This window comes from Hirundo rustica, chromosome 1 (assembly GCF_015227805.2).
Source record: "Hirundo rustica isolate bHirRus1 chromosome 1, bHirRus1.pri.v3, whole genome shotgun sequence".
NCBI classification, from domain to species: Eukaryota; Metazoa; Chordata; class Aves; order Passeriformes; family Hirundinidae; genus Hirundo; species Hirundo rustica.
Window position 1 is genome coordinate 84,324,171 of NC_053450.1, and position 24,810 is coordinate 84,348,980.

Sequence of the window (24,810 nt, forward strand, 5' to 3'; positions counted from 1 at the left end):
AGGCAACGGGGAGAACGTGTCAGGTTGGGCAGAAAGGGCTGAGTGCGATCACCGGATCTGCCAAACCCTCTGACCGTACCAAAGGAACACAAGCACGGAGAGCGGGACAAAGTCCTGGAATAATTCTAACACGGATTCAGCCCCGCTGCCGCCCGTCACGGCGCGGGGCTGAATCCGTGTTGGAATTATTCCAGATGCACGCCGGTGCGTGCCGGCCTCCCGCCCGCGCTCCCGCCCTGGAGCCCGCGCGGCGCCCGGAGCCGGCGGGAAGCCGCGAGACTGCCGGAACTCGCGGCCGCTGCGAGACTACAGCTCCCAGCGGCCCCCGCGCGCCGCCCGCCCGGCAGGCCGGGAGTCACGCTGTGTTTATCGGCGAGGCCCCGCCCCGCCGCGCGAGCGGTGGCGTCACCTTCGCGAGCCTCCCTCGCTCCCCGTGGGCTGGTTAATATTCATGAGGCGCGCGCGCGCACGGGGAGCGGCGGACGGCGGCGGGATCGCTCGCTCCTCGCCCGCCTGCCTCCCTCCCTAATGGCGCTGGCGACAGCCGGGCAGCGGGACTGAGCCGGGCACCGGCGGAATGCTTCCCGCGGCTGCTACGTAATCCCCCCCACCCCCGGGACGCGGCGCCGCGCTCCGCTCGGCCCCCCCGCGCCGCGCCGAGCGGCGCTCCCAGCAGGGCGGCGGCGGCGGCGGCATCCCCGGCCCCGCGGGCGATGGAGCCCGCGCAGCAGCGAGCGGCAGAAGCCCCGGCGGCGGGAAGCGGGCGGGGGGAGCCGGAGAGCGGCTCCCCGGGCAGGAGGAGTCAGGCGGAGAGCGGCGCGGAGCCGTCGGGCGGCGGCGGGCAGCTGGACGGCAAAGCGGCCGGCGGCCCGCGGCGGAGGCGAGGGGGAGCCGGCGGCTTCGGTCCTCCCGCGGCGCTGGCGGCCAGCGGGACTCCGGCGGCCCCCGGCGGGGCCGGCAGCGCTAACTCCCTGCTCCTGCGGCGGGGAAGGTTGAAGAGGAACCTCTCCACCGCCTCCCCCTCTGCCGGCGGCGCCCCGGCCCCCTCGCTGGGCACCCGCAGCTTGGACAGGAAGGCGCTGCTGCTGCTGAAGCCGCCCCGGCAGCTGCAGCCCTTGCAGCCCCCGGAGCGGGACTGGGTGCGGCGAGACCTGCAGCGGGGCTGCGTCCACGTCTACGAGCGGCACATGAACTGCTACCTGCGCCCGGTGCTCTGCACCCTGGAGACCACGGCGGCCGAGGTGGCGGCCCGGCTGCAGCAGCTCGGCCACCGGGGCGGCAGCAGCGTGGTACGAGTGCTGGGCAAGGCGGGCGCGCCGCCGCCGCAACCCCCGCCCGAGCCGCCGGCGGGCCCCGCCGAGGCGCCGCCCGAGCCCGCGGCCGAGGGGCTGCGGCCGCAGCCGGACGAGAAGCCCAGGAGCCGGCGGGGGACGCGGAGCGGGCTGTCCGGAGGAGGCTGCGGGGAAGCGGCGCGGCCCGACCGCCTGCCGCTGTGCAGCGGCGCCGAGGAGAGCGACTTGGCCGGCGGCCGGCCGAGCCCGGCGCCCTCCGACTTCAGCCCCGGGGCGCCGCCGGCCGAACTCTACCTTGCGGGGCCGCCGCTCTCCTGCCCCTCACTGCTAGGGGAGCTGGGGCCGACCGGCTCCGACACCGAGAGCTTCAGCCCCAGCGCCGAGAGCGTCTCCGACCGCCTGGACCCCTACAGCAGCGGCGGCGGCGGTGGCTCGTCCTCTTCGGACGAGCTGGAGGTGGAGCCGGCGCCCCCCGACGGGGTGGAAGAAGCAGGTGCGGGCCCGGGCCGGGACCCCCCCTGCCCGGGGGAGCTGCTCCCCGGGCGGGCAGTGGGGGTGCCGGCGGGCGCGGCCGGCGGGCGGGAGCAGCCGGCGGGGCCGCCCGCCCTGTACGTACAACTGCACGGGGAGACCAGCCGGCGGCTGGAGGCCCACGAGAAGCCGCTGCAGATCCAGAACGACTACCTCTCCCAGCTGGGCTTCCGGGACCTGTGGCGGGTGCAGGAGGAGGGCATGGACTCGGAGACCGGCTGCCTCATCCGCTTCTACGCCGGTGAGCGGGGCCGAGGGGCGACCGTGGGGAGGGGGCGGGAGCCGCGCCCACCGCCTCGGCTGTTGGCCCGGCGAGCGCCGCGGTGAGCGGAGGGCGTGCGGGCGGGCTGGGCGCTGCTCCTGGGCTGTCCCCTGTCGCGGGGAAGGTGGCCCGGGGCTGTCCCCTGTCGCGGGGAAGGTGGCCCGGGGCTGTCCCCTGTCGCGGGGAAGGTGGCCCGGGGCTGTCCCCTGTCGCGGGGAAGGCGGCCCGCGGGTGTCTCCGCGCCGGGGAGGGGCCGTGCCGGGAGGTCCCCGGCGGCGGCGGGAAGCGCTGCCCCGAGCCGGCTGCCGGGAGAAGCCGCGGTGTCAGCGCTTCAGCGCTGTGCCCGGGGCAGCCTCCCCTTCCTTCGGCGCCTCGGTAATGGAGGTCGCGCTTGTGTTGTTTTCCCGTTCCCAGCAGCGGCATTGGGTGTTCGAGGTTAAATCAACCTTAATCTACTACTGCTTTCCCTGGTGACGAGGAATTGCATCGGTGCCGCTGCCGGGCACGGGAGGTCGAAGGCTGTTTGTTCCAAATGTTTGCGGGATGCCGGCAGCTCGCTCGGGGTTTAGTGGAGCTGCGTGCTCGCCCCATCGCGGAGCCGCGGGCACGGCAGGCTCGCTCCCAAGGGGGAAGCCCCGCGCAGTTCTTGCCCCTGAAATCAACAGGGGTTACAAGAGTACAGGGCGTACAGATGCCTGAGAGGAGAGCGGTGCATTCCTGCAAACAAGATCCTGCCCCTAGCTTTCCGCGTTGTTGGCATCAGTTTTTCCCGTTAGCGTGGTGGGACTTCACCGAGAGACTGAGGGCAGTAAACGAGAGAAGTAGGGGAAGTGTAAGTCATGGTCTTTGGAGGCGGGGTGATCAAAACCTTTGTAATGAAAAGGGAGAAGCTTTGTAATGCGGCTTTGCTATTACAGCACACAGTACAGAATTTGGAGAGTGTTGGGTGGAAAAGTTAGCTCCCACGTTGTAATTATGCAACCTTCTACAGTTTTAGGGAGGTTTAAAAATACCTTGTGTGTCAGTTGAGTTCGTTTGTGTAGAAGACTTACTGTAATCTCTGAATTTCTTGGGTTTTAACTATTCTGTACGTATCTTCAAAAAGAAGACATTGTTTAATGTCCAAGTATGCATTCAAATACCTTGTAAGTGAAACAGGTAAACGTGATATCCTGAGATGAGGTCATGCTGGCAAGGTAGCACTTGCCATCCATCCCCTTGCTGGGTTGGCTGAGCAGAATGGTCCTTCAATGAACCGTGAGAATTCAGTGCTTTAACTCTGAAAAATACAGAGATTCTTTTCCAGAGTGAATTCTTTTGAATGTCAAATGGAGTCGGTAATGGTGGGGTGGGAAGGAGAACAGTACGCTGGATAAGTGCCTTCCTTTATTCAGAAGAGAATGTGGGAGTGGTGGTAAGTGGTCAATTCAGCTTTTCTTCAGATTTTCCTGATTGTACAATGAACCTGGGTTAACGAGTGCAAAAGTAGTATTTGTTAAAGGAATCGACAGAAATAGGTTAGACGCATTGGGGTTAGAAAGTAGCTTAAAATACTTTTTTTTTCAGATGATGATTGTGGTCTTTTGTGTTTCTCTACCTTCTCTTGAGGATGGAAGTCAGCAGGTGATGCTGAGAGGGATGTTGCTTCCTTTATTTCCAGTCCCACCCCAACATTAAATGGGGATGTATACACGTGTTTTAAATTGGGACAGCTGTGTGCCTCCTTTTCTAACAGGATGTGTTTTAAAGAAAACACAATCAGGAAACGTAGCGAAGTCTTACGCACAGTTAAGCCTGTTTGCATGTAGTTTTAATGCATTAAATGATTAATTATACATGCTAAATGAGGATCTTACGACTCTGTTTTATTTCAGTGTCTCAACTTGACTGCTAACCTAGGTTGTACATTTTAGACTTTCTTGTAAAAAGCTACTGGATAGAAGAGCATTTCTGTGAGCATACATAGGATTAAATTAATGCAAATTTCTTATGCAAGTTCATATGCTAACAAGTATGTACTTCAAAAGTGCAGCGTTTTTTGAAATCCTTATCTCTTTGAGGGGATCTGTGATCAACATCTAAAACACCTGTGATCAGGTGCTTGTAACAGAAAGGTTGCAGCATCTAAGGTATCAGACCAGCCAAAAACAGCTAAGAAAATATTACTGACATGTAATCATACTGATTTTGTGTAACTGTCTTGGCAAGTTATCTCTGCTTCCTTATTTTATACACACACAAACCGAAGATGAAAGGGAGGGAAGGAGAGACACTTAAAAAGAATACACACCAAATTACACTGGAAAGGGGAGCAATTTTTTTGGCCCCAAAGTTAAGTGTTTTGCTTAGGAGAAATACCTTTTTAATAAGTGATCCTCCAGGACCATACACCATAAGGAAAGCTTTAAAACAGTGATTTCCTGTTTTCCTAGGACTTCATTGATTTAAGCAGCCTGGGTTGTCCCAATGGATAGAGAACCACTAGCATCTCTATCCCTGTAATTTCCTGCAAGCTGTCTCAGTAGGATTTGGTGATACTGGTCTTGTACTGATGTGAAATGGCATAAACCTAGGTTGGATTTATTGCATTGCTTCTAAAAGGAATTCTTTCACCTAATCTCCCTGGAGTGGGGAGAAGAGAGCAAAGTGATGATTTTGGCTTTTTTTTTTATTTCTGCGGAGAGATGGTTTTAAGACTGGAAGATGACCGTACTGAAACTTAACATTACAAATTCCACATAAGACAGTACAGCAAATAGTTTTGGTGATTGCTGTAGGCTGGTAATTTCTCCTGTTGTGGAATCTGGAAAACACAAATTAAAAAATTATTGCTAGGAGAACTGCAGAGAATCATATTTTTCTGCTATGACAAAACAGTTTCCTCAATAAATAGCAGTCCACAAATATTCTGTAAATGAAATATCTGGACTTTAAAAACCCTCAAAACCAAAATGAGACGCTAAGAAGGTAAAAGTGCTTCCTGTACATTGCCTTGGTTTGTTTCAGAATGTGGTTAGTGCATATTTATTCTGGTGTCTCTGCTCATTTTCTTCCTTAAGAGTGTGAATGTGGTTGATTTTGTCAGTGTCTTGACTCTTAAGCATTAAATGGATAACACCACTGCTAAAAAAAAATCCCTTACAGCTTTAAGGGGCTGTTCCTACTTCCTGTAACATCAATTTGAGCAAAACTGGCCATTAGTGATTGGTCAGGCATGTAAATTTTTCTCTCTGTTGATATCTATCTTAACAGAAGATAATATCCTCAAAGTTTGAAATACTTAATCTCTAAAAGGACGTGGTTAAATAGCTTTCTGCTGAGATACTGTGCGACTGAGTTATGGAACTGTGTAAGGATCCATAGTGCAGTTAGAGTCATGATATTGTCACTGGGAGACCAATTAGGTCACACTTCCTAAACTATTCCTAAAACCTCAGGAGTGGCTGTGATCCAGAAGACTTCTCGCAAACAAGTTGTATTATTCCTTAATGCTTTGTAAAAATAATTGTTGTCCAGTGGCCTTGACGTCCCGATAATTTGCATGCAGAAGGAAAAACAGACTAATACAACAATCTCATTAAAAGCTGCAAAACTGCTTATTTGTTTTAGATCAAAAATAAGCATGGAATTATATGCTGTGCTGTGTTCTGGAGCTTCTGCATGGCAAGGGGCATGAGTAATATGATCCTGGCCTTGAAGACTGGTTCAGTACAATGGATGTTTGAGGCTTTTTTGTTTTAGCGATGAAAGGTGATGTTGTTTCTGATTCTGGCACTTGGCCACTGTTAAATTCTCTGCCCCCTGATGTGACATAGGGCTTCTGCACCTGCCGGTGTCATCAAATGTATCACTTCTTCAGTGGGTGACTGCCTATAGACAGAATACGAAGAAATGCCAGATGTAATTAAGAGTGTTAATTTTGCATCTGGCTGTCAGATGTTATTTGGGAAGAGATCCTTTTGGCTCATGTGGCCTTTCAGAAAGCTGTGAAAAAGATAAATGAATCTAGCTTGGTCTTGAAGCACGTTATAAGGGGTGTTGTTCTGTCCAGTAAAGAAAAGGAGGGGAGGATCTAGTTTCAGGATCAGTTGCAGTGCTCGGAGCAACTGCGTTTGCTAGCCGTCTTTAAAATAGTGCACCTTGTAGTTGGGGTCATACTAAGACTTCCAGGTAGATGGATGGAAACACGGTTTTAGATGCTTAGTTTAGAAGGTGCCAGAGGCCTGGCAATGCAGAGCTTTGTGGAATATATTGAATTGCTGGCTCCTTGTTGTGCTACTTGGTGAATAACTCAGTTCAGCTATTTAATACGTTGATAAACTCAATTTTAAACTCGATTTAAGGTGACTAAGTGCCGTTATGGGGGGGTAGCATGCCAGAGACACTCTTTTTATTATTGAGTGTGGAGAGCAGCTGTGCCCTAGAGAGCTGTTTTTGGAGCACTTGACATAGTTCTGACATCTCATATCTTTAACGTGAAAGTAATTAATTCACATTAATGTGAATGGATATCTTTTTGCAGGTGTGATTGGTCAGGAGAGGTCTCCATGAACTTGTCTGAAACCAAAAGGAAAAACAACCTCTGCCTAGGGCTGCTATGATCCTGCTTCTTTTTTTCTTCCTAAAGTGACTTGGATGAACATTCTTTACCTTGTAATCATTTATGTGTTGGCATCTCCTGCAGAGAGAAGTACTACCTAAAATTTTCCCCTGTGGGAAACTCACATTTCAGCTACATAGCAGTTTAAATCTGGGCTTGGTCCGTGTCGGTCCCGAGGTAATGGCATTTCTGTTCTGCAGGAAAGTTTAAAATGGTTGCATTGCCTTTGGCTGGCTCCACCTGCTTATCTCCTGTTGGAATGGGGTCTTTTTGAGGTAGGCAGCTTTCAGGGGCCTCTTGGGCTCCTGTGAAGGAGGAGCCATGCAGATAATGCTGGAATGCTGGTGCAGCCGCAGCTGAGCTTTGGTATGTGACAGCTGTTAAGTGCAATGGTCTTTGCAACTTTTAAATTCTGTTGTACTCCTGGCTAGCATCCACAACTTAAGTATGTGTTAAGTACCGACACGGGAGATTTTAGTGTGATGTACATAGCAATTACTATATATACTAAATATGTAGTACCTAATTTGGTACATCCAGGAGCTGAATTTCTTCACTGCTGCAGCACAGAACATGGCATTCTGTTTCCTTTCTTTTCTCTTAATGTATTTTGATACTGTTCGTCTTGCAATTTTTACCAGTTACCAGCGCCACCCCCCCCCCTTTTTAAAGTTGTACAAACATCCTCTTGATGATGAAATTGCTGATATACCTAAGAGCCCTTCTCTAATTAAAGCATCCATCTGTTCTGTTAGGACACTGACAGACTGCTGTGCATCTAAGGCACTTCATGGTTCTTGGGGGGGAGGTACTGCTTAATAGTATGAAAAAAAAAAAAAGGATTAATTTGATCCAGTGTTAGCAACTGGTGTGTGCTCCTTAACTATCAAAACCTACATTGATAGTTTTTAAAAAAAAATCTCTTTATAAAACAGTATAAAGAGATATTTGTTATTTAGGTGGTCCTGTAGAAAAGAGGTATGTGTAAGATAACCTGCCTGAGCAGGTCAATTTAAAACATTTATGCATAGAGAATTCCATAGAATTGAAGTTCAGAGATTGAAATCCTGGAGACTGCTGCTTCTTATACTCAGCTTTCTAATTTGGAGGGAACCTGTGCCTCACATGGTTACAGCTTCATTTCCCTCTGTGTTTAAGGGGTGATCATTATTAATAACTATTTAAGATATTGGAATATTAATCTGGGGGGGAGGGGTAGAAAAAGAAACCAAAGTTTGACCTTCTATTTGCCTTGGACAGAAGCAAAGATAGTTTGACTTAGTTTTCAGTGTTTCATTATTTCACTGCTTGTGGAAGGGGGCACACTGGCATTTTAGTTCAGATCAGAGTGCTCGTGTACTTGTTTTCAGCTTCCCCTGAGTCAGTTTCATTGCTCTATTTTAGAACTTCTGTGCTCAAATGAGGATTTACACTCTGGGAAGCTGTTTGTCTGGAGTAGCTCTGTAATAACTATTCTTTAACCCAGAGATCTGAATGCTGTAGTTACCTTTGAGGGTATTTTGGTAAAATATTTTGTGTATGTGTATTCATATGGAATAGATTTTGATGCTTCAAGTCAGTTGCAGTTTGTGTGGGGAAACTTAACCCAAGTAAAAAGGGTGGGGTGTGTCAAAATATCTTCAGGTTTATAAACTTCACTGTCTTGGCCGTGTGATTCCAGCTTAGGGTTTTTTTTATTCCTCTGAGATGTTTAAGAGAAATGTAACTGACCTTCATAAACAACTAAAAAGTTGTAAACTCACCGAAAAATGAATGTCTTAACTTTTTCTATATTTGGCTCTCAGACAGGAGTACTGAAGCTCTAAGCCCTTCACAAGATATTTAAGAAACATCACAGGAGGACAATGGTCCTCATTTAAAAAAAAAACAAAAAACAAGCAATGATATCTTTCTTCTGAAAATCGCCTGAGAGATTGGAAACCTCTTAAAATTATACCTGCGTGGTAGTGTCAGAGTTGTGTATAGATTTGAGGTAGTTAAGGTCTATAATTTTTATGGCAGAAAATTTCTGTGAAAATCCTAGATTTTTCAGTTATGTGCTTCATTCCAAAGTGCCGTGTTTTATTCTTCACGTAACTTTTGTCCTTAAATAACTCTTCTGGACAGTTGAATCAGCTGTAGTGTTGCCTTTTTTTGTGAGAATAATCTGTACATTTTTCACTAGAAAATAACCTGTATTCATTGTAGATCAGTTATTTTTTTTCAATTAGTCTGGCATTTATCCACTGTGGTATCTTAACATAGATACCACTTTCTAAAAATAACTCGTGGCAAATTTAAGTTGAACATTTTCCCACTGATTGCTGTTACATACCGAAGTCACCTTAGGTATCTGAGAATTTTAAACTTAAGTATAGTTATTTATGATATATTTTATTTAACTCTTAGTTTACTTTTTATCATATGTGTGCTATATGATAAACTGTTAATGTAAAGAAAAAACCCATTACTTGCTGTTTGGAGTGCAGCAGCTGTTGTACCATCACGGGATGTATGTGGGTTTTAAATGAATAACAATACTGTGTTTTGCTGAGGTTCCGTTCAGGATTTCAGGTTGGTGAAATGAATGGTAGAACTGGTTTTCTGTGTTGTCTGTGCTGGCACAGCCACTGTGGTGTTCGTTTTTTTTTTTTAAAGAGGGCACTGTCAGTAATTGCCCATTTGGGGTCTTGTCTGTTATTCACCATGGGTGTGGTCACCAGGGCCCTCTGTACTCCCTGCCGCTGTAACATAAAATAATTTAGCGGATAGTCCACTTTTTTTTCTGCCAGATGCCCCAGCCAGGGGCAATTTTGCTTCCCTGGTTAGCTAGCTAGCTAGTCCTGACCTTGGGGTCTGATGGCTGAGACTTACTGCTCCCATGGATGTGGTTAAATATGTGAAAGAATGGGAATGATACATAATCTCTTGGGGGTTTTGCACCCCCCTTCCTGCTTCATGCCCCCGCTATTTAGGGGGCAAAAATTGTTCTTTGGAGGACATTGCATTTAAAAATGACAACTGTAAAATCAGGAAGAAAGATCTCCTGGAGTGAAGTCATTTAATTTCACAACGTAGCACACTATTCTTTGAAGCTTTTTCTTTCGATAGGGAAGTAAAATTTCTTCCAGCTGGCTTTGACTTATTTGGAGGGATGCTGAAAATACTCATTGCTCAACTAACTCTGTGTTCCTCGATTTGACAGCTAAGAATAACTATTTACATATTGATGCAAAATACCAAGTTTCAGGGAAATTTTCTCTCCAGTTTTATCTAGTTTAGTTCTTGGTAGAAGGAAAATGAAAATTGTGTAAGTGGGCAAGATTTTTAGAGGTTAACTCAATGTGGTTTTTGTGGGCCAGAGGTAAATTTGTCCCTCTGCAGGGTATTAATTGTTCTTGGTCTTGTGCAGTGGCAATGGGAATCTTCAGCTTTACTAGGCTCTGGATTGTAGTCATAATTCTCAAAACCCCATAACAGCCACTTGAACCAGTTCTTCTCATCTTGGAGCACTCCAAATGCCGTGCCAACTTATTTAAATAAAGACAAAACAATGGGCCTTGGTCCAGGGGGTAACGAGGAGCTGGAATGCCTTTGAAGTTCAGGACCCTGGGCTGTAGGTGCAATTTACATAAACCTCTTTGTGTAATCTGAATGCAATTTCTCTTCCTGTTTGTTCGATTTATGAAGCTTTGTGTCCAAAGAGAAAGAGATAGTAAGACCTGTAATTAAGATAAGTAGCAGGCCACTCCTTTTCTGAATATGTGCTCTGGGGAGTAGGGAATGTAGATGCAGCATTAAGGGTGGAACAAAACCTGCGGTTCAGGCACCTTCAGTTGATGAGAATAATTCTGACTCTTTTCCTTTGAAAAAGCTGCATGCTTCTTTAAACAATAACTATGCCTAGTTCGAACTATTATTGGCTCTAATACAAATGGTACCGAAGAGCTTGAAGTCCTTACCAGCAACAATTTTGCTTTTGTATACACCGTGGAGGAGCTCTATCTAAGCAGCTCTCATCAGTTTTAAAGCTGCCTTGAAAGTTGTGAGTATCTAAGTGGACAGTGAATTTTCTGATCAGAATTGTGTACAGTGACATTTTGTTGCTCTCATTCAAACATTTGCTTTGCCTTACTCCCAGATCCTCTCTAACCTTTTTCTTACAGCAGCTAGTAGGTAGGAGCACTGCGTTTGTGCTTAGGGTCCTACAAGCAACAAAACTATGTGTGCAGTCTGCTTGCTTATTAGATGATTGGTCAGCTGAACCAGTGACTCCTTATCATGAGTTCTTTTATGATTATTGACTCAAATTCATATAATTGTTGAGGTTGTAAAAGACTTCTAAGGTCATTGAATCCAACCTTTGATTGAAGACCTCCATTCCAACTGAACAATAAGTGCCATGTCCTCTTGTTTCTTGAATGCCTTCAGGACTGGTGACTTCACCGCCTTCCTCTGCAGGCTCTTCCGATGCCTGACCACCCTTTCAGTGAAGTAATTCTTCTGGATGTCCAACCTGAGTTTGACCAGGTGCAGCTTGAGGCTATTTCCTCTTGGCTTGTCCCTTGTTGCCTGGAAAAAGGGGCCACCCCCCCACATGGCTACACCTTCCTTTCAGGCAGTTACAGAGAGTGATAAGGTCCCCCCGAACCTCATTTTCTTCCAGCTTAAACAACCTGAGCTCTCTCAGCTGCTCCTCATCAGACCTGTGCTCCTGACCCTTCACCAGCTCTGCTGGACACACTCCAGCCCCTCAATGCCCTTCTTGCAGTGAGGGGCCCAGAACTGGACACAGGATTCGAGGTGCAGCCTCACCAGTGCCAAGTACAGAGGGACAATCCCTGCCCTGCTCCTGCTGGCCCCACTACTGCTGATACAGGCCAGGATACCTTTGGCCTTGCTGGCCACCTGGGCATTCACTGGCTCGTGTTCAGCTGCTGTCAACCAGCACCCGCAGGTTCTTTTCCACCTGGCAGCTTTCCAGCCTCTGCCCACAGCCTGTAGCTCTGCGTGGGGTTGTTGTGACAAGTGCAGGACTCGTAAGTGAGGAAGGTATTTTTCCTTTTTCTCCGTGTTACTTAGTGGGACAGACAGACCTCTAGGGGACATCAGTGAGCAATCATCTTATTTATAAAACTTAAGAGGTTGTCTCGGGCATAATTACTGTGTGTCACTGTTGACTTTCTGCATCTACGTCTGTTTGCTTTCATGCTATGAAGCTTGTCTGTTGAAATAAAGAAGTTAATGACAAAGTGTTAAGAATGAAGTGGTGAAACATCTGGAAGGTGGCTAGCATGTCTAATGAACTGAAGTTAACAGTCTACGAGCTCTTGCTTTCTTCTGGTACCATTTTGTGGCCACAAACCCTAAAGCATGATAGTTTGCAGGTTGCAAACGGGATGTGTCTCAAAGAGAAGTTAATCATATATGTGTGTGAGATGCAATTTAACATTTTAGAAATACCAACAGGAGTTTGTTGAAAGCTGTGCAGTATGTAATTATACAAAATTATTCCAGAGTTGAGGACCTCTTATGTACTGTCTTGGTAGAAGTATGGTTGTGTGGATTAAAAATTGATCTGAGAAGTAGATCTGAGTTTATATCCTTTCAGAGCGAGCAGTTAACCTTTCTGTCATGGGTGTCCTAGCTAATAAAAGAAAGGACTGACTGAAAGTATTTGAAATGCCTAAGCTCTGGGAAGTTGCTGAAGATGTATCTCTTTTTTTGGGGGGGGGGCAGGCAGGTTTGTTTAATGGCATGAAAAACATGTCCCTGCTCTATACTAATTAAATTAGAACCTATAGTCTGCATATTTCTGTGAATAAACAGAAGATTAATGTGATACATTTCAGACTATCAAATACAGAAAGTGTTTCCATTTCATGACATCCAGAACAATGGTATCATCTGTATAAGCATATTCATCCCTGCTAAGATTAGACTATAGCACTGCTTGGTGTGTGTCTCTTTAATCTCCTTAATCAAATGACAACTTTAATTGCTGCTAATACAAGAAGAGTACATTAAATTATTTTACTTATTTTGCTTTACGGGCTACATATTGGATGTGTCTCTTGTAAGAAAAATGCTTCAGAATGCTTCTTTTCTGGATCTGTGTGATTAAAAAGTCCTAGTTTATTTTGCAACTTGGAGCTTCTTGTAATTGAAACCTAGAATGAAAATATATTGATCAGTATCGCTAGATACTATAGTACGGAGATTAAGGCAGCTTGTAACCTGCAGTGGACTAGGTCATATTCTGTGAGTGTCTGAGTAAATGTTTCTCTGGATAAAACAGTCTGCCCAGAGCCTGAGGTCTATTTGATGTGTAATTTGCAACACTGGGTGGGATGTGATCCTTTGCTGCAGTGCTCCATTGGAGAGTGAGCAGTTTCAGCACCTCTTGCTGCTTCAGTTCTGTGTTAATAGGATATGCATTTTGAGTTCTGGCAAATAACTGATACTACTTACTTACACTGTGGAAATGGGGAATGCAGATTTGTCACCTTAGTTGTGAACAGCACTGCCTTGAGGGTGTCAGCAGATTGCAAAGCAGAGATCAACTATAGATAGTTTCAGCCCAGAACAGGCAGCTAGATACTTCTCACCCCTTTTGCCTTGTTTTTGTTTGTTTGTTTGTTTTTCTTTATTTTTTCCCTACTTTTTTTTGCAGTGCTTTTATTTTTCTTCTTTTTGTCTTTTTTTCTTCTCCCCCTTTTAAAATTGCCCCCCCCCCCCCCCCCCCCCCAGTTTTCCTTCTCCTTTTTCTACTGGAAGTTTTTGGACATTCTTGGCTGCATTTACCAACTCAGCCATTTTGTACGTTTTGAATCTTCTTATTGAAGATTTTGAAGGGTTTGGTTTCAGTATGCATCTATCAGCAGGCCTCTTTGTGTGTTCCTCATTCTCCCATGCCTGCATCTGTAAGGCTGTGTATCAAACAGTACCACTGTATTATATGTAGGGAAGAGCATTTGTTCTAGCATGGCTAACACAGGACACAGGGCTGCAAAAATAAGTAAGTAAAATTCTCTCTAGAGAGTCACAACACGTGGCTGTAACAAATTCAACAAATTGCTGTCTGTATATGTCAACAGTGTAAGATTGGGCAACAGTGTAGTCAAAAGAGATAAAAAGAACTGCAGTTTAAGGTGTACTGAGCCTTTATATTACTTGAATAAGCATTTGAAAAGTTTTTAAAGGTTTTTTTGTTTAAATAAAAAAATCTTGTGTCTCACGTGTGTTCTTCATCCAGCAGAGCATCTCTAGCAAATGTAGGGTTTTAAAAAGCAAGAGTTGTGTCCTGGGTTGTCTGTTAAAAGAATTTATAGACTGATTATGAAATAAAGGAGAAAAAGGCTGATTTTGCATAGTGAATTATGGCTGATGGTAGAAGAGCTTGTGTTGTTATAGCCTTTGACCTAGAATTGGATGTACTGATTATTTAGCATTAGACTGACTTGCAAACATTGGTATTATATGCAGCACATCCTCAAAGCTTCTGCTTTTTAGGAATGTGTACAGCACACATGGAGGAGGTTCAGCATTTGGCACTGCTTTCATGTTTGCTGTCACCAGCTAAGCTAGGCATGATCAACTAGACAAGTTAAATAAAACATGCAGTTAACAACCATTGTCCTTTATGAATTGTGAAGGAAAGTGCTGCTAGGGAGTACTGTACAGGGAAGGTCTAGTCTCCTCTTGTAGCCCTGAAAAAGGCAGGGTTCCTGGTAGGCAGGTCCCAGGAACTCAGTGTTCAGACTTCTGTTTCCGGAAGAGGATTGCATACCAACCATTTGAATTTCAATGGGGCAAGTGCCAGATTCTGCACCTGGAATATGAGAACCCTGCATGTGCACACGACCTGGGGAATGAGAGGTTGGAGAGAAGCCTCACAGAAAGAGATCTGGGGATCCGGGTCAATGGCAAGTAGAATATGAGTCAGCAATGTGCTTTAGCAGCCAAAAGGGCCTAACAACATCCTGAGGTGCATCAGGCACAGCACCACCAGCCAGTGGAGCGAGGGGATTGTCCTGCTCTGCTCTGCTTGTGCAGCCTTGCCTTGAGTATTGTGTGCAGTTTTGTTCACCACAGTATAAGAAAGATTTCAAGCTGTTGGAAAAAGTCCAAAGGAGGGCTACAAAGATGGTGAAAGATCTAGAGAGGAAACCTTATGAGGAGTGGCTGAGGTCAACTTCGTTTGTTCAGCCTGGGGAAGAGGTGACTGAGGGAGAGAGAGACCTCATTGCAGCATACAGCTTCCTCCCAAGGACAAGCTGAGGGGCAGGCACTGATCTCCTCTCTGGTGACCAGTGACAGGACCTGAGGGAATGGCATGAGGCTGTGTCAGGGGAGATTTAGACTGGATGTTAGGGAACCACCAGAATGTGGTTGGACACTGGAAGAGGCTCCCCAGGGAAGTGGTCATGGAACCAGGCCTGCCAGAGCTCAGGAAGCGTTTGGACAATGTTTTCAGACACATGGTAGGATTCTTGGGGCTGTTGTGTCCCAGGTCAGGAGCTGGACTCCAGTGGTCCTTGTGGGTCCCTTCCAGCTCAGCATATTCTATGATTCTATGTGTCCTTGTCACTGGTGAACACAAGGATAACTAATTTTTGTAGAGGTGAACTGTTCTTACATGTGTGTGTACTTTACTCTGAGATTCTTGACCACGTTGCACTTGGGGAATTGCCTTTCCAGATGTAGCATTGTTAGTTCAAGTTTGTTCTGTTTCTGTATGTGTTGGCAGTCCTTAATTAGAAATGGTATTTAACATGCTCTTCAGTAGGTTCCTTAGTCATTGTGCCGTGGCACTATATATTAATGGTCGCCCCGGCATTTTTCTTCACATTTTCTGCTCATTTTTCACATTCAGGTTTTACTTTAGCTCATATCCACTCATTTTCATGTACAGCCTGTTTTCAGTCGAAAATCCTTTGGACTGTTCTCTGTAGACATGACTATATTGCTTTGCAGTATATAGTTGTCCAAATACATGGTTGTCCAAAGAGGGTTGGAGACTAATGTCTGACTTTCATACCTAATGTAGATGCTGTCCATACCGAAACAAATGCTGTGGCCTAAAGTCTTTTATGCCTACCTTTTATTTTTATAAACCCACCAACCTTTTTGCAGCAGAAATGTCTGAATAAAACGACGTCTTCATCCGTAGCAGGGAAATAGTGCAATACCCTTATTTTCCTAATGCAATATTAGACAAACCTTGTTTTATCATTCATGCATAAATGTCCTGTTCTGTCTTTTTGGATTCTCTTGTGCATTTGCTTTCCACACTGGAGTTAGAGTTGTCCTTTTGGCAGCTGATGCTGAGGAGAATATACCCCCTGGGACTGTCTGCAGGCAGGCACACCTGGCAGTTTTGCTCTGGGTGGGAGTATTTGCTTCCCTTCTTGGTAGTGAAACGCATGGTGGTAGCTGGTTGCAGGTCTCATGCCAGCATGGTCACTAGCACAAGCATTTCACTGTGATTTGATGAGAGGTAGGGCTGTCACCTTACCGGCAAGGCACGAGGGTGAGGTGCTGCTGTCTCACGTGTACCAGCCTGGGTTCCCAAATTGCAAGCACGGCCAGCTGAACTGTAAAAATAAGTGCACAGTGCTCTGGGTCATTTTGATCTTTCCCTCTGTGTGCTATTCTTGCCCTATCCATTTTCTCATGTGTACGTGAGGCTGTTGAGAGATTTGATGAGCAACAGAGTCCTCAGTCAGAGGAAGCTGCTCTGACTTAGTTTCCTAATGACCTGTAAGGCAAATTGCTGAGTGCATTTGTTCCTTGGTAGTTATAAAGCGGAGGAAAGTAGCACATGATCAGGAAAAAACCCCAAGTTTTTGCATCTCATTGGTTACTCGTAGTTGTTACTCTTATTATTGTGTGCTTTGGTTTTTACTGAAGGCACTTGAAGTGAAAAGAGGGTTTGATTGCTGACGTATGAGTTCATCCAGTTAGGGGTTTAAGGTACAGAGATAAATACAGTTGTAGCTTGCTTGCGAGTGTCACGAGTCTCGTGGGGAGTGAAGAGCAAAGGTAAAAACCCGGTGTGGTAGAGAAGCAGGGCTTGTCTCAGACTGGCTGGTGAGGACTCTTGCCTGCAGGTAGAGCAGTGCTCTGCCTCCATCGGCAGCTCTGCTGGATCTGGCAGCAGCGTGCTGGTGACATCACCCCGAGGAGAGGGAGAAGGTTAGGCAGAGTCACTGGGGCTGCTTGTTCTGCGCAGGCACTGGGGAAAGGGTTTCTTTCGTATGCTGTCTAATAGATTCAGCCTTTTATTTTATAATATAATTAAATAACCAAGCCTTTGTGAGGCTTCTGAATTCCTTTAATTTAGCGGCAGCACAGAAGCTGAATTCAGAGTATTCATGGGCCTGTACTATCTCCCTGACTACTTGCCAGGTCTATTCATGCTGTTCTGAGTGCAGGAAGTTCTCACATTCATTCAGGCTTGGGGGGTTGGGGGTGGAAGGCGTTGTGTGGTTGGCTTTTTTTTTTTTTTTTTAAGCAAGGGAAATGGTTATAAGGAAAATTCTTCAGAAATTCCCTGGGACCAGTTTACCAACTGTTAATCTGTGAGTAAATAATGGGAACAGTTTATACACTTGGCAGCTCTTGAGAAAGAGCAAAGAATCATGAGAAGTTCACAGTCCACAGCCCCAAGATAGCCGAATCCTTTGGTATGTTCGGATGTGTCTGAACAGGGATAGATTAGTACTTTTTTGCTAGTACATGTAATCTTAGATATTCTGAAGTGCTGAGTTTGATGAGGAAAACTTTATGCTGGCATGTGGTAGCTGACTGGTTACGTTTATCTTGCTCAAGTTAAATAATTCTTTTTCTATTTGAGTTTTAAGCCTCTAGCCAATATGTTTGTCATCCATGGACTGTTACTAATGCCCTCTCAAGGAGGGGATGAGGAAATTTATTTGCTGCCTGGTGAGAAGAAAGCTGGTAACAGTGGCTTTCCTTTGGTTTAGGGAAGCGGGGAGAGAGAGAGGGGACAAGAAGGTGAGATAAAACTGAGAAAACAATGACTAAATCAAAGCTAGTAGTCACAACTACAAAATGCTCTGCAAACTTAAGCATTCTCAGGAGCTGTCTCACATCTCTGATCTGTGGTATCTAATCTTTGTAGCTAGATACCACTAGTGCTAGACATTATGGACGCATGTAAGGGGCATTGGAAAAGGGAAAGTGACGTATTGGTGTGGGTTTTCTGCTGCTACAGCTGAGGCATTGAGGAAAGCACACAGCTATCTAGGATGAGTATAGCAGGATTTGGGCAAGTTGCCGTTTTCACCTAAACAAACAGAATTGGGGTGGTACAGACTCTCCTGGTATTTGCTTGTTAACGTACCTCTGTATTGTCTGTTGCAAAATAGAGTCGTGTTTGACGGAACAGTGGATATACAGGATTATACCTGAATGGCAAGAAAGTCCACAGATTAAAAGCTTTTTATGTAGACGGGGTGGGCTACATCCAAAATGTTTCATCTGGAAACTGAATTGGAGGTGAGGAGCCCAAAGTTTGTGTGTCTGGCTTATATATAAGTGTGTGGTGAAGTACGCATTTTTATGCTGGGGTATAAAACCTGCAAGCCAATGTACCCTTAAAAAGAATATTTTAAACTTGGATTACCTTAAAGCTACATAATCGCCTTTATAAGGTTCCACCTTTATTGGGATCCTGACATGTATAGGACTTAAAGATTGCCCTGCATTTGAAACTCTGATGTTTTTGTAGGACAGCTTCCTGTTCTCCTGAAAACTGCAATGTGTTTTTTGAGTGTCATTCTGTTCCTTTGTAGTTTCTGTATGGAAAAGCATCGTGCTTATATTCTGTCAGTGAGTATTTAGGTGGTTTTTGTCCTTTTCTCTTTCTATGCTCTAGATTGCAGGTTTTAGAAATCAGTCTGTATTACTTTTCATAGATTAAAAGTCTTGTGAACGAAGTAGTTTTCCCAAGGTGTTGCTGGTTCTGGATCGTGGACTGTTAAGAACATTTATGTACAGGTTATGGCACCTGTTACCACATGTGCAACTGAGAAACTAATGCCAAGCGTCTGGATTGTTCTAGGAAAAACAAGGAAGTGGGGAGTGAAAAATTGTTGCTGTTAGATAGCCTGGTCATATTGCTCCTGCCCTCCCCCCCCCTCAATGTTCGAACTATGAGTTTTGAATTCTGTTTTCTATTATAAATACTGGTGCTGAATATCCATGTCAGCTTTCCTTTTAGAACAGCTTACCATTTTAAGTTCTAAAAGTACTGTGGTAGCTTTACTTTTTACAGTGTTGTATTAAAAACCTTCTGCTTGCTTGTATGTATAAGATTACACATGATGTATAAGATTTTAATCTTTGTGAACCCAATTTCATAACAAGACCAGAAAGTGCATGTAAGCACAAATTTTCTTCAAAGTTGGTTTTCTGGTATTTTTTTCAACACCTTGTGAAAGTCTTTAGCAAAATGAAGATAAATAGCTTCAGCTATTCCACACATTCTTGAGTACTGGAGGAGGGGAGTGTGTCAGCTGGGGGGAGGTTTACAAGTAAAACTCCTGTTGCCAGGCAGCCCAAGAAGTGCGTTGGCATCACTTGGAAATGAGTGCAAATTATGGGTTGCTGTTGGAGCAGAGTGGACAATGGAGATAAAGAGCGTGAAGAGAAACTTGATGGTTTTGAAATTAGTTTGTTTCACCTTCCAGAATACAGGATATTAAAGTTAAGGTAACTATCTTAGAAAGTCTGACAGTACTGTGGGTAAGAGGAGAGCTGGGCTACGCAGAAAGTGTAATTCCTATCCTTTTTTAATTATTATAGCATGTTTTAGTGAGTTAATGCGTGGTATTACAAAATGGGGTGTTGGAAAGTGTAGTTATGCTATTGCTCCTCCTAGCTGTTAGCCTTGTGAGTAGATGAATGCTCAAGAGCTGCCTGTTCTGTTGTAGTGCAAAGTCTTTTTGTTTAGCTTCTGGCTTATATAAGCAAATTGAGCACTTGCCACAAGATGCTTTGTGCAAGATGCTATCACCTGAAAGTACCAGTCTCTGTAGGATTGTGTTGTTCCCTCTGCCTTTATAATCTGGTATTGGGGACTATCACACAGGTAAACTAGGAGTCAGAGGCTTAGTACTGTGTGGATGAGCTTTACATATGAAAACCATCTTGGTTTTCCTTGAAAGCCACTTCTTGTGTGTCTCCTGTCCCCACTGTCAGTGGTGTAGGATTTACTCTGTGGAAACATATGCCTTTGTAAGATTAAATTTGTAAGTGTGTGTGTGTTTAGCAGAATGTTGTAAGATAGTAATTAATGCTGTAGCCATCATGTGAATGGAAAATATTTCTGCAAACATGTCTACGTATCTAGATACTTAAGAGGATAAAATTAGGCTTTGGAATTTCCCTTTGGTCCTGTTTGATTTAGCCAGCTCTTAGACATTTTATTATGGTGGTAATAGTTATCTGTCATTGTCTCACTTTTAACCTCAGCATTGCACTGTCTTGCAAGAGCATAACATGCAAACCAGTAACAAACCTGGGGCAAATCAGGACAGTAAGATGGAGGTTATGTTATGTTCTGTCACCTTGCAAGCTTCTGTCCTTTTTATTCAGTTTCCTTGCGAGTTTAAAAACTGTTGTAGTCCCCGTGTAGCACCTTTCTTGAAAATATTTTAGTTTTTCTACTTTAAACCCTAGAAGTCGGAAAGTACAGGCATATATTCATTCACAGGTCTTCAGTGTTTGCATTTTATGATGACTGTAAAAGACACTGATTTAGCCAAGACTCGAAATTCCTCTAGGATTCTTATGTCCATACAAGAAAAAACTATATGATCCTGCTCATAATACAGTACCATGTTCTTCTTTTGGATCATGTATTTTTGTGAGGAAAAAATATTGTGAAGGCAACTCTAGTGGATATTAGTGGATATACCATGTTGTCTGCTTTTATTATTTTTTTTTTTTAATTGCTTAACTTTTTCTTAAGTATTTTGAGATGAAAAATTGTTTAGGAGGGTTTGGGCAAGATGGCAAACTTTGTGGCACCCGATCCTTTCCCCTCCATATTCCTGATAGTGGTGAGAAACATTTTAGCATATACTCTGCTTCCATAGTTTTGATCTTAAAAATACCAGGGGTAATGGTGAATTATGTTTTTTCCTCTTCCCTTTCATTTCTATAATGCACCCAGAAACCCCCTGGATTTTTGTCCTGTTAGGAGTTCTCTCTTGGAAGCTGGATGCTTGCAAGGTGGAGATCTTTCTTCTGTGGTATTACTCTAACAATGTGGAAAGTCACAATACCAGCAGCCTTTTGGTTTCTGCAGTGTGAGGGTGGGCACTTTCTTCCGAGGAAGCCTTCCCACAAATTGGCTGGGCATGATGCTGTGCTGTCATACCATTAGCTAAAGTAGTCAAGCACTCTTCCATTTTAAGTGACTGGACAGTCCTGGAGCTGCATTCAGGTTGTGAGTACCAAAACAGATGTTTCATGTGGCCCTGATATTGGAACATACAATACCTTGCATTAGCAAATTGTTGGGGTAAATAATCCAAAAGTTCAGTAGCCACAAATCCTTTGTTTTCCTGTTAACTTGTAATCCAGTTGCAAGAAGACGTTGGAGTGCTTTTCCAGAAACATAATTTGCTGAGGAATCAAGTGGTTGCTTGAAGGACTCAGCTCTTCCTTTGTGTTCACTTCTCCATAAAAAAAAAAAAACCAGAATTTGAAGATCTTAAATATAAATTCTATACAAAAAAAAAAAAGGAGGGGCTGGGAGGGGTTTGAAAGGCAGAAATTATTTTTAATTGGTCCTTAATAAAGCATAAAGAAAATCAGTTGTCTATTAATATTTTTAGCTTTTAAACTTTATTTCTGCCTGGCTTCGTAACAGTGTAGGTAAACACTATCGATCAAGTGCGTTGCTCTGATTTTTGTACACTTTAAACTTTAATCAGACTTAATAGTGTTGCTTTCAAGCTCAGATGCAGTTATCTAGATGACTGAGATTAAATATTTGTGATTTTTGGAGTTTTTCCTCAGCTTTTCTTTGGCTGTGTATACTTTCTGCTGCAGGAAAAAAAAAAATGCGGTCATGGGCAAGGGCGTTGTTGTTGTCGTGGTTTTAGGGGCAGGCAGTGGGGCATGCAGAGAGCAAATACAGAATTCCCAAGGGGGGAGGCAGTACAGAGTGCTCTGCCAACTCCATTGCCCTATTGCCTGTTAAAAATTACTAATTATTAATTAGTGTGGAAAAATGGATAATCCTTTTTCTTTTTTTTTTTTTTTAATAAAGCAGATTTGTTTGCAGCAAAAGAAGGATTCTTGATTGGTGCTTTCAAATGTGCTGTCCTGAGCCACTGTTCTTGGAGGCTCTGGGGAGTCAATCGCTGCTTGCACAGCTTCAGGCAGCTCTGACCCTTGAGTGCCAAAGGGCTGGTCTGGGCTGAATGAAAATGAAATCTGTTTCCTTTCAAGGGATTTCTGTACCGAAGAGAGCACTCCATGACATTTCTTCAAGAAAGCTTCCTGGAGCAGCTGCTGTCAGAAGTTCTGGGTTTAGGTGGGGCTTTGTGCTCAGCTCTTCTGAATGTGCATTCAAAGAACACCCTGTCTTGTTCTTACTAGGCTGCTGGGCATGGTTAAGTAAAATCTATGTTGTCTGTGCAGTGAAAGGATAGTTATTGTTTGCTATCTCTTCCAGCCCATAGAAATGAGTGGGATAAAACTTTTGAAAGAGGGAATCTTGCTTTGGCTGAATGGGTGGGTGTATTTAGCCGTGCTGGCTTGGTTTTTACTGTGGGGTGTGTAACACTTCTGTGCTCTCTTAGCATAGTCTCTTTTACTCCTCCCTGTGCAGTAATACGCAGTACTTTTTTCAAGATTGACTGATCTTTATAATGGATGATGTTTGTTTTGATAAGTTAGTTGGTTAGTTTGTTTGTTTGATTTAATTTCTTGCCTTCAGCTGCAGTAACAAGGCCTCGCTTTCACATCCCGCAGAAGTGATGCCTTTTGAGCTTGGTGCAGTTTCCATGGGCCTAATGCTGCTCACTAGGACATGCCACTTTCAGGGCTGCCTTCCGTAGGCAAGTTCTTCCATCCTAATGTCTGTAAGACACCGAGTCTGAAAAACGCGGTTCTGGGGGTCAGATCTGTAGCTTTCAGGAAGCAGTGCTTTTTACCATCTCCTTTTTGCCTTATTGGCACTTGGGGGCTACAGAAATTCTCAAGATAAATGAATGTGTCAGTACCGTTTGTTTACCTGTGTCTCTGGGCATCTTTTGTATATCCGAACAAGGAGTAGTGCTGTTTAGCTGTGCACTCTTGTGTGTGAGTGTTTTGTTTTTAAAAAGATTTGGTGTAATGGTCACTGCAAAATCAGAAGGTATTGATGTGACATTGTTTTTATAACATCTTAAAAAGCTGCCTTTTGAAGTATCTAAAATAAGGAGTTTGCATGTATCTCTAACATTTGTTGAATTCTCCCAGACTTCTAACTTAAGCCTTCTTAAAAATAAATGTGTAAATATTTACTTGATACCTTTTTCAGTGAGTGTTCTCCCACGACTCCTGCTGCATACCATCCAATCCACCTATTACAGGATATAGTTAGTAATATGTTGAACCTCTGCTGTTATTCTATATTAAGTATGATAATAATGTAGTTTTAGCACTATTCAGTCAAAACATGAAACTCTAGTGTTTTTCACTTTGGTTTATTTTAATGTCTGGATGCAGAAAAAAAGACAAGTTGTGTGCAGTTCAATGACAACTTTTATAAGGATACAGAGGGACAAAGCTAGAACACAAAATCCACAGTGTCTTGTTATTCGAAATTTGTCAGTTAGGCTTTTTTGTATAGGAATCATAAATAGTGTATAAAGGCTGCACGTACAAAACTTCTTTTCCAAACCTTTCCTTCCAAGGGGAACTGCATCAGTATGATTAGTAAAAGAGACTTGTCTTCCTATTTTTAAGAAACAAGGGGAAAGTTGATCTTTTTCATTTTCACTACCTGGTGCTGGGCTATCAGCTTGCAGAGATTTGCTCATTGTGTAATTGGTGTTTGAATTGTGCTTAACTCTGCAGAAAGCTTTCTGACTATAGAGTATTTTATGGTGTGTTACAGCTAAAGACAACATTTTCAAAACTTAAAAATGACTAATAAAAATGGTCCACCAGTGATGTGGAAGAATTTGAAATCAAGAAGACTGCACTTTTGAACACAAAAATTGAAGGTTAAGCCTGGATGCCCTAACTTGCATAACTTTTAAAGACTTAAGCTCCGGGCATAAACAAAACAATCCGTCCAAAGTAGCACTTGGTGCAGATTAAAGAATTGCTTGAGGGTAACTTGCACAGTAGTGGTGGTATCATGTTGACATGTCACTGGCATCCCCTCGATCCAGAGGTCAACAGGAAGGATTCAGAAGTAGGAGAAATTAGTGGCATGACACCATGAAAATGGTATGATATTAGGAGATTGATTAAAACTGAACATTTTGCGCTGGTACTTGGGTTTTTTCCGCCTCTCAGTTTCTCCACTGTGCCAGTGGCCAAAGTGTTTGGAGGGAAGTCCTTTTGCTTTGTGGAATGTATTTGTTTTTCCTGGGAGACCCTTTGAGGGAAAAGGTTCTTATGGCCTACCTTGCTGACAAAGCAAGCAGAGCACCAGATAAAAAACTGCAGTGGGAAGAAGTGATTTCTTAGATCTTTCAGAGCTCCGCATTTCTTCTAGGTGTCTGATATTTGTGGCATAGGGGGATGATAAAAGAGCCTTATTTTGGGCAGTATTGCCTTGCTGAGGTTTGTCTAAAATTCATCAGCTTGCAAAAGCTGAGCAGTTACTGAGTAAGCTTACCAGTGACTAACTAGTGTTGCCATATGAAATAGGTATGTCACCCCTCTTGCAGCAGTTCTGTTGACATACATGTGAAATGCTCACACAGAGAATTGACTTCCAGAGTAGAAGGTGTTGGCTGTAAAATACAGATTTTAAAACAAATTTAAAATGGGTGTTTTTTGTAGTAATCAAATGTCCTTGCTTATATTTAAGGCAGACATATTATGGGAGATTCAAGAAGGTCTTTTCCCTCTGCACTGTAGTGGTA

General features: G+C 44.4%; 1 protein-coding gene across 1 annotated transcript in view; it reads left to right on the top strand.

Moving 5' to 3' along the window:
• Positions 1-713: 713 nt before the first annotated feature.
• PHLPP1 (PH domain and leucine rich repeat protein phosphatase 1) overlaps positions 714-24,810 on the top strand; it is a 136,617-nt gene continuing 112,520 nt past the window's right edge. The window contains exon 1 of the mRNA XM_040061814.1: positions 714-2,064. Coding sequence (XP_039917748.1) covers positions 714-2,064 — 1,351 coding nt within the window. The remainder of the gene's footprint in view (positions 2,065-24,810) is intronic.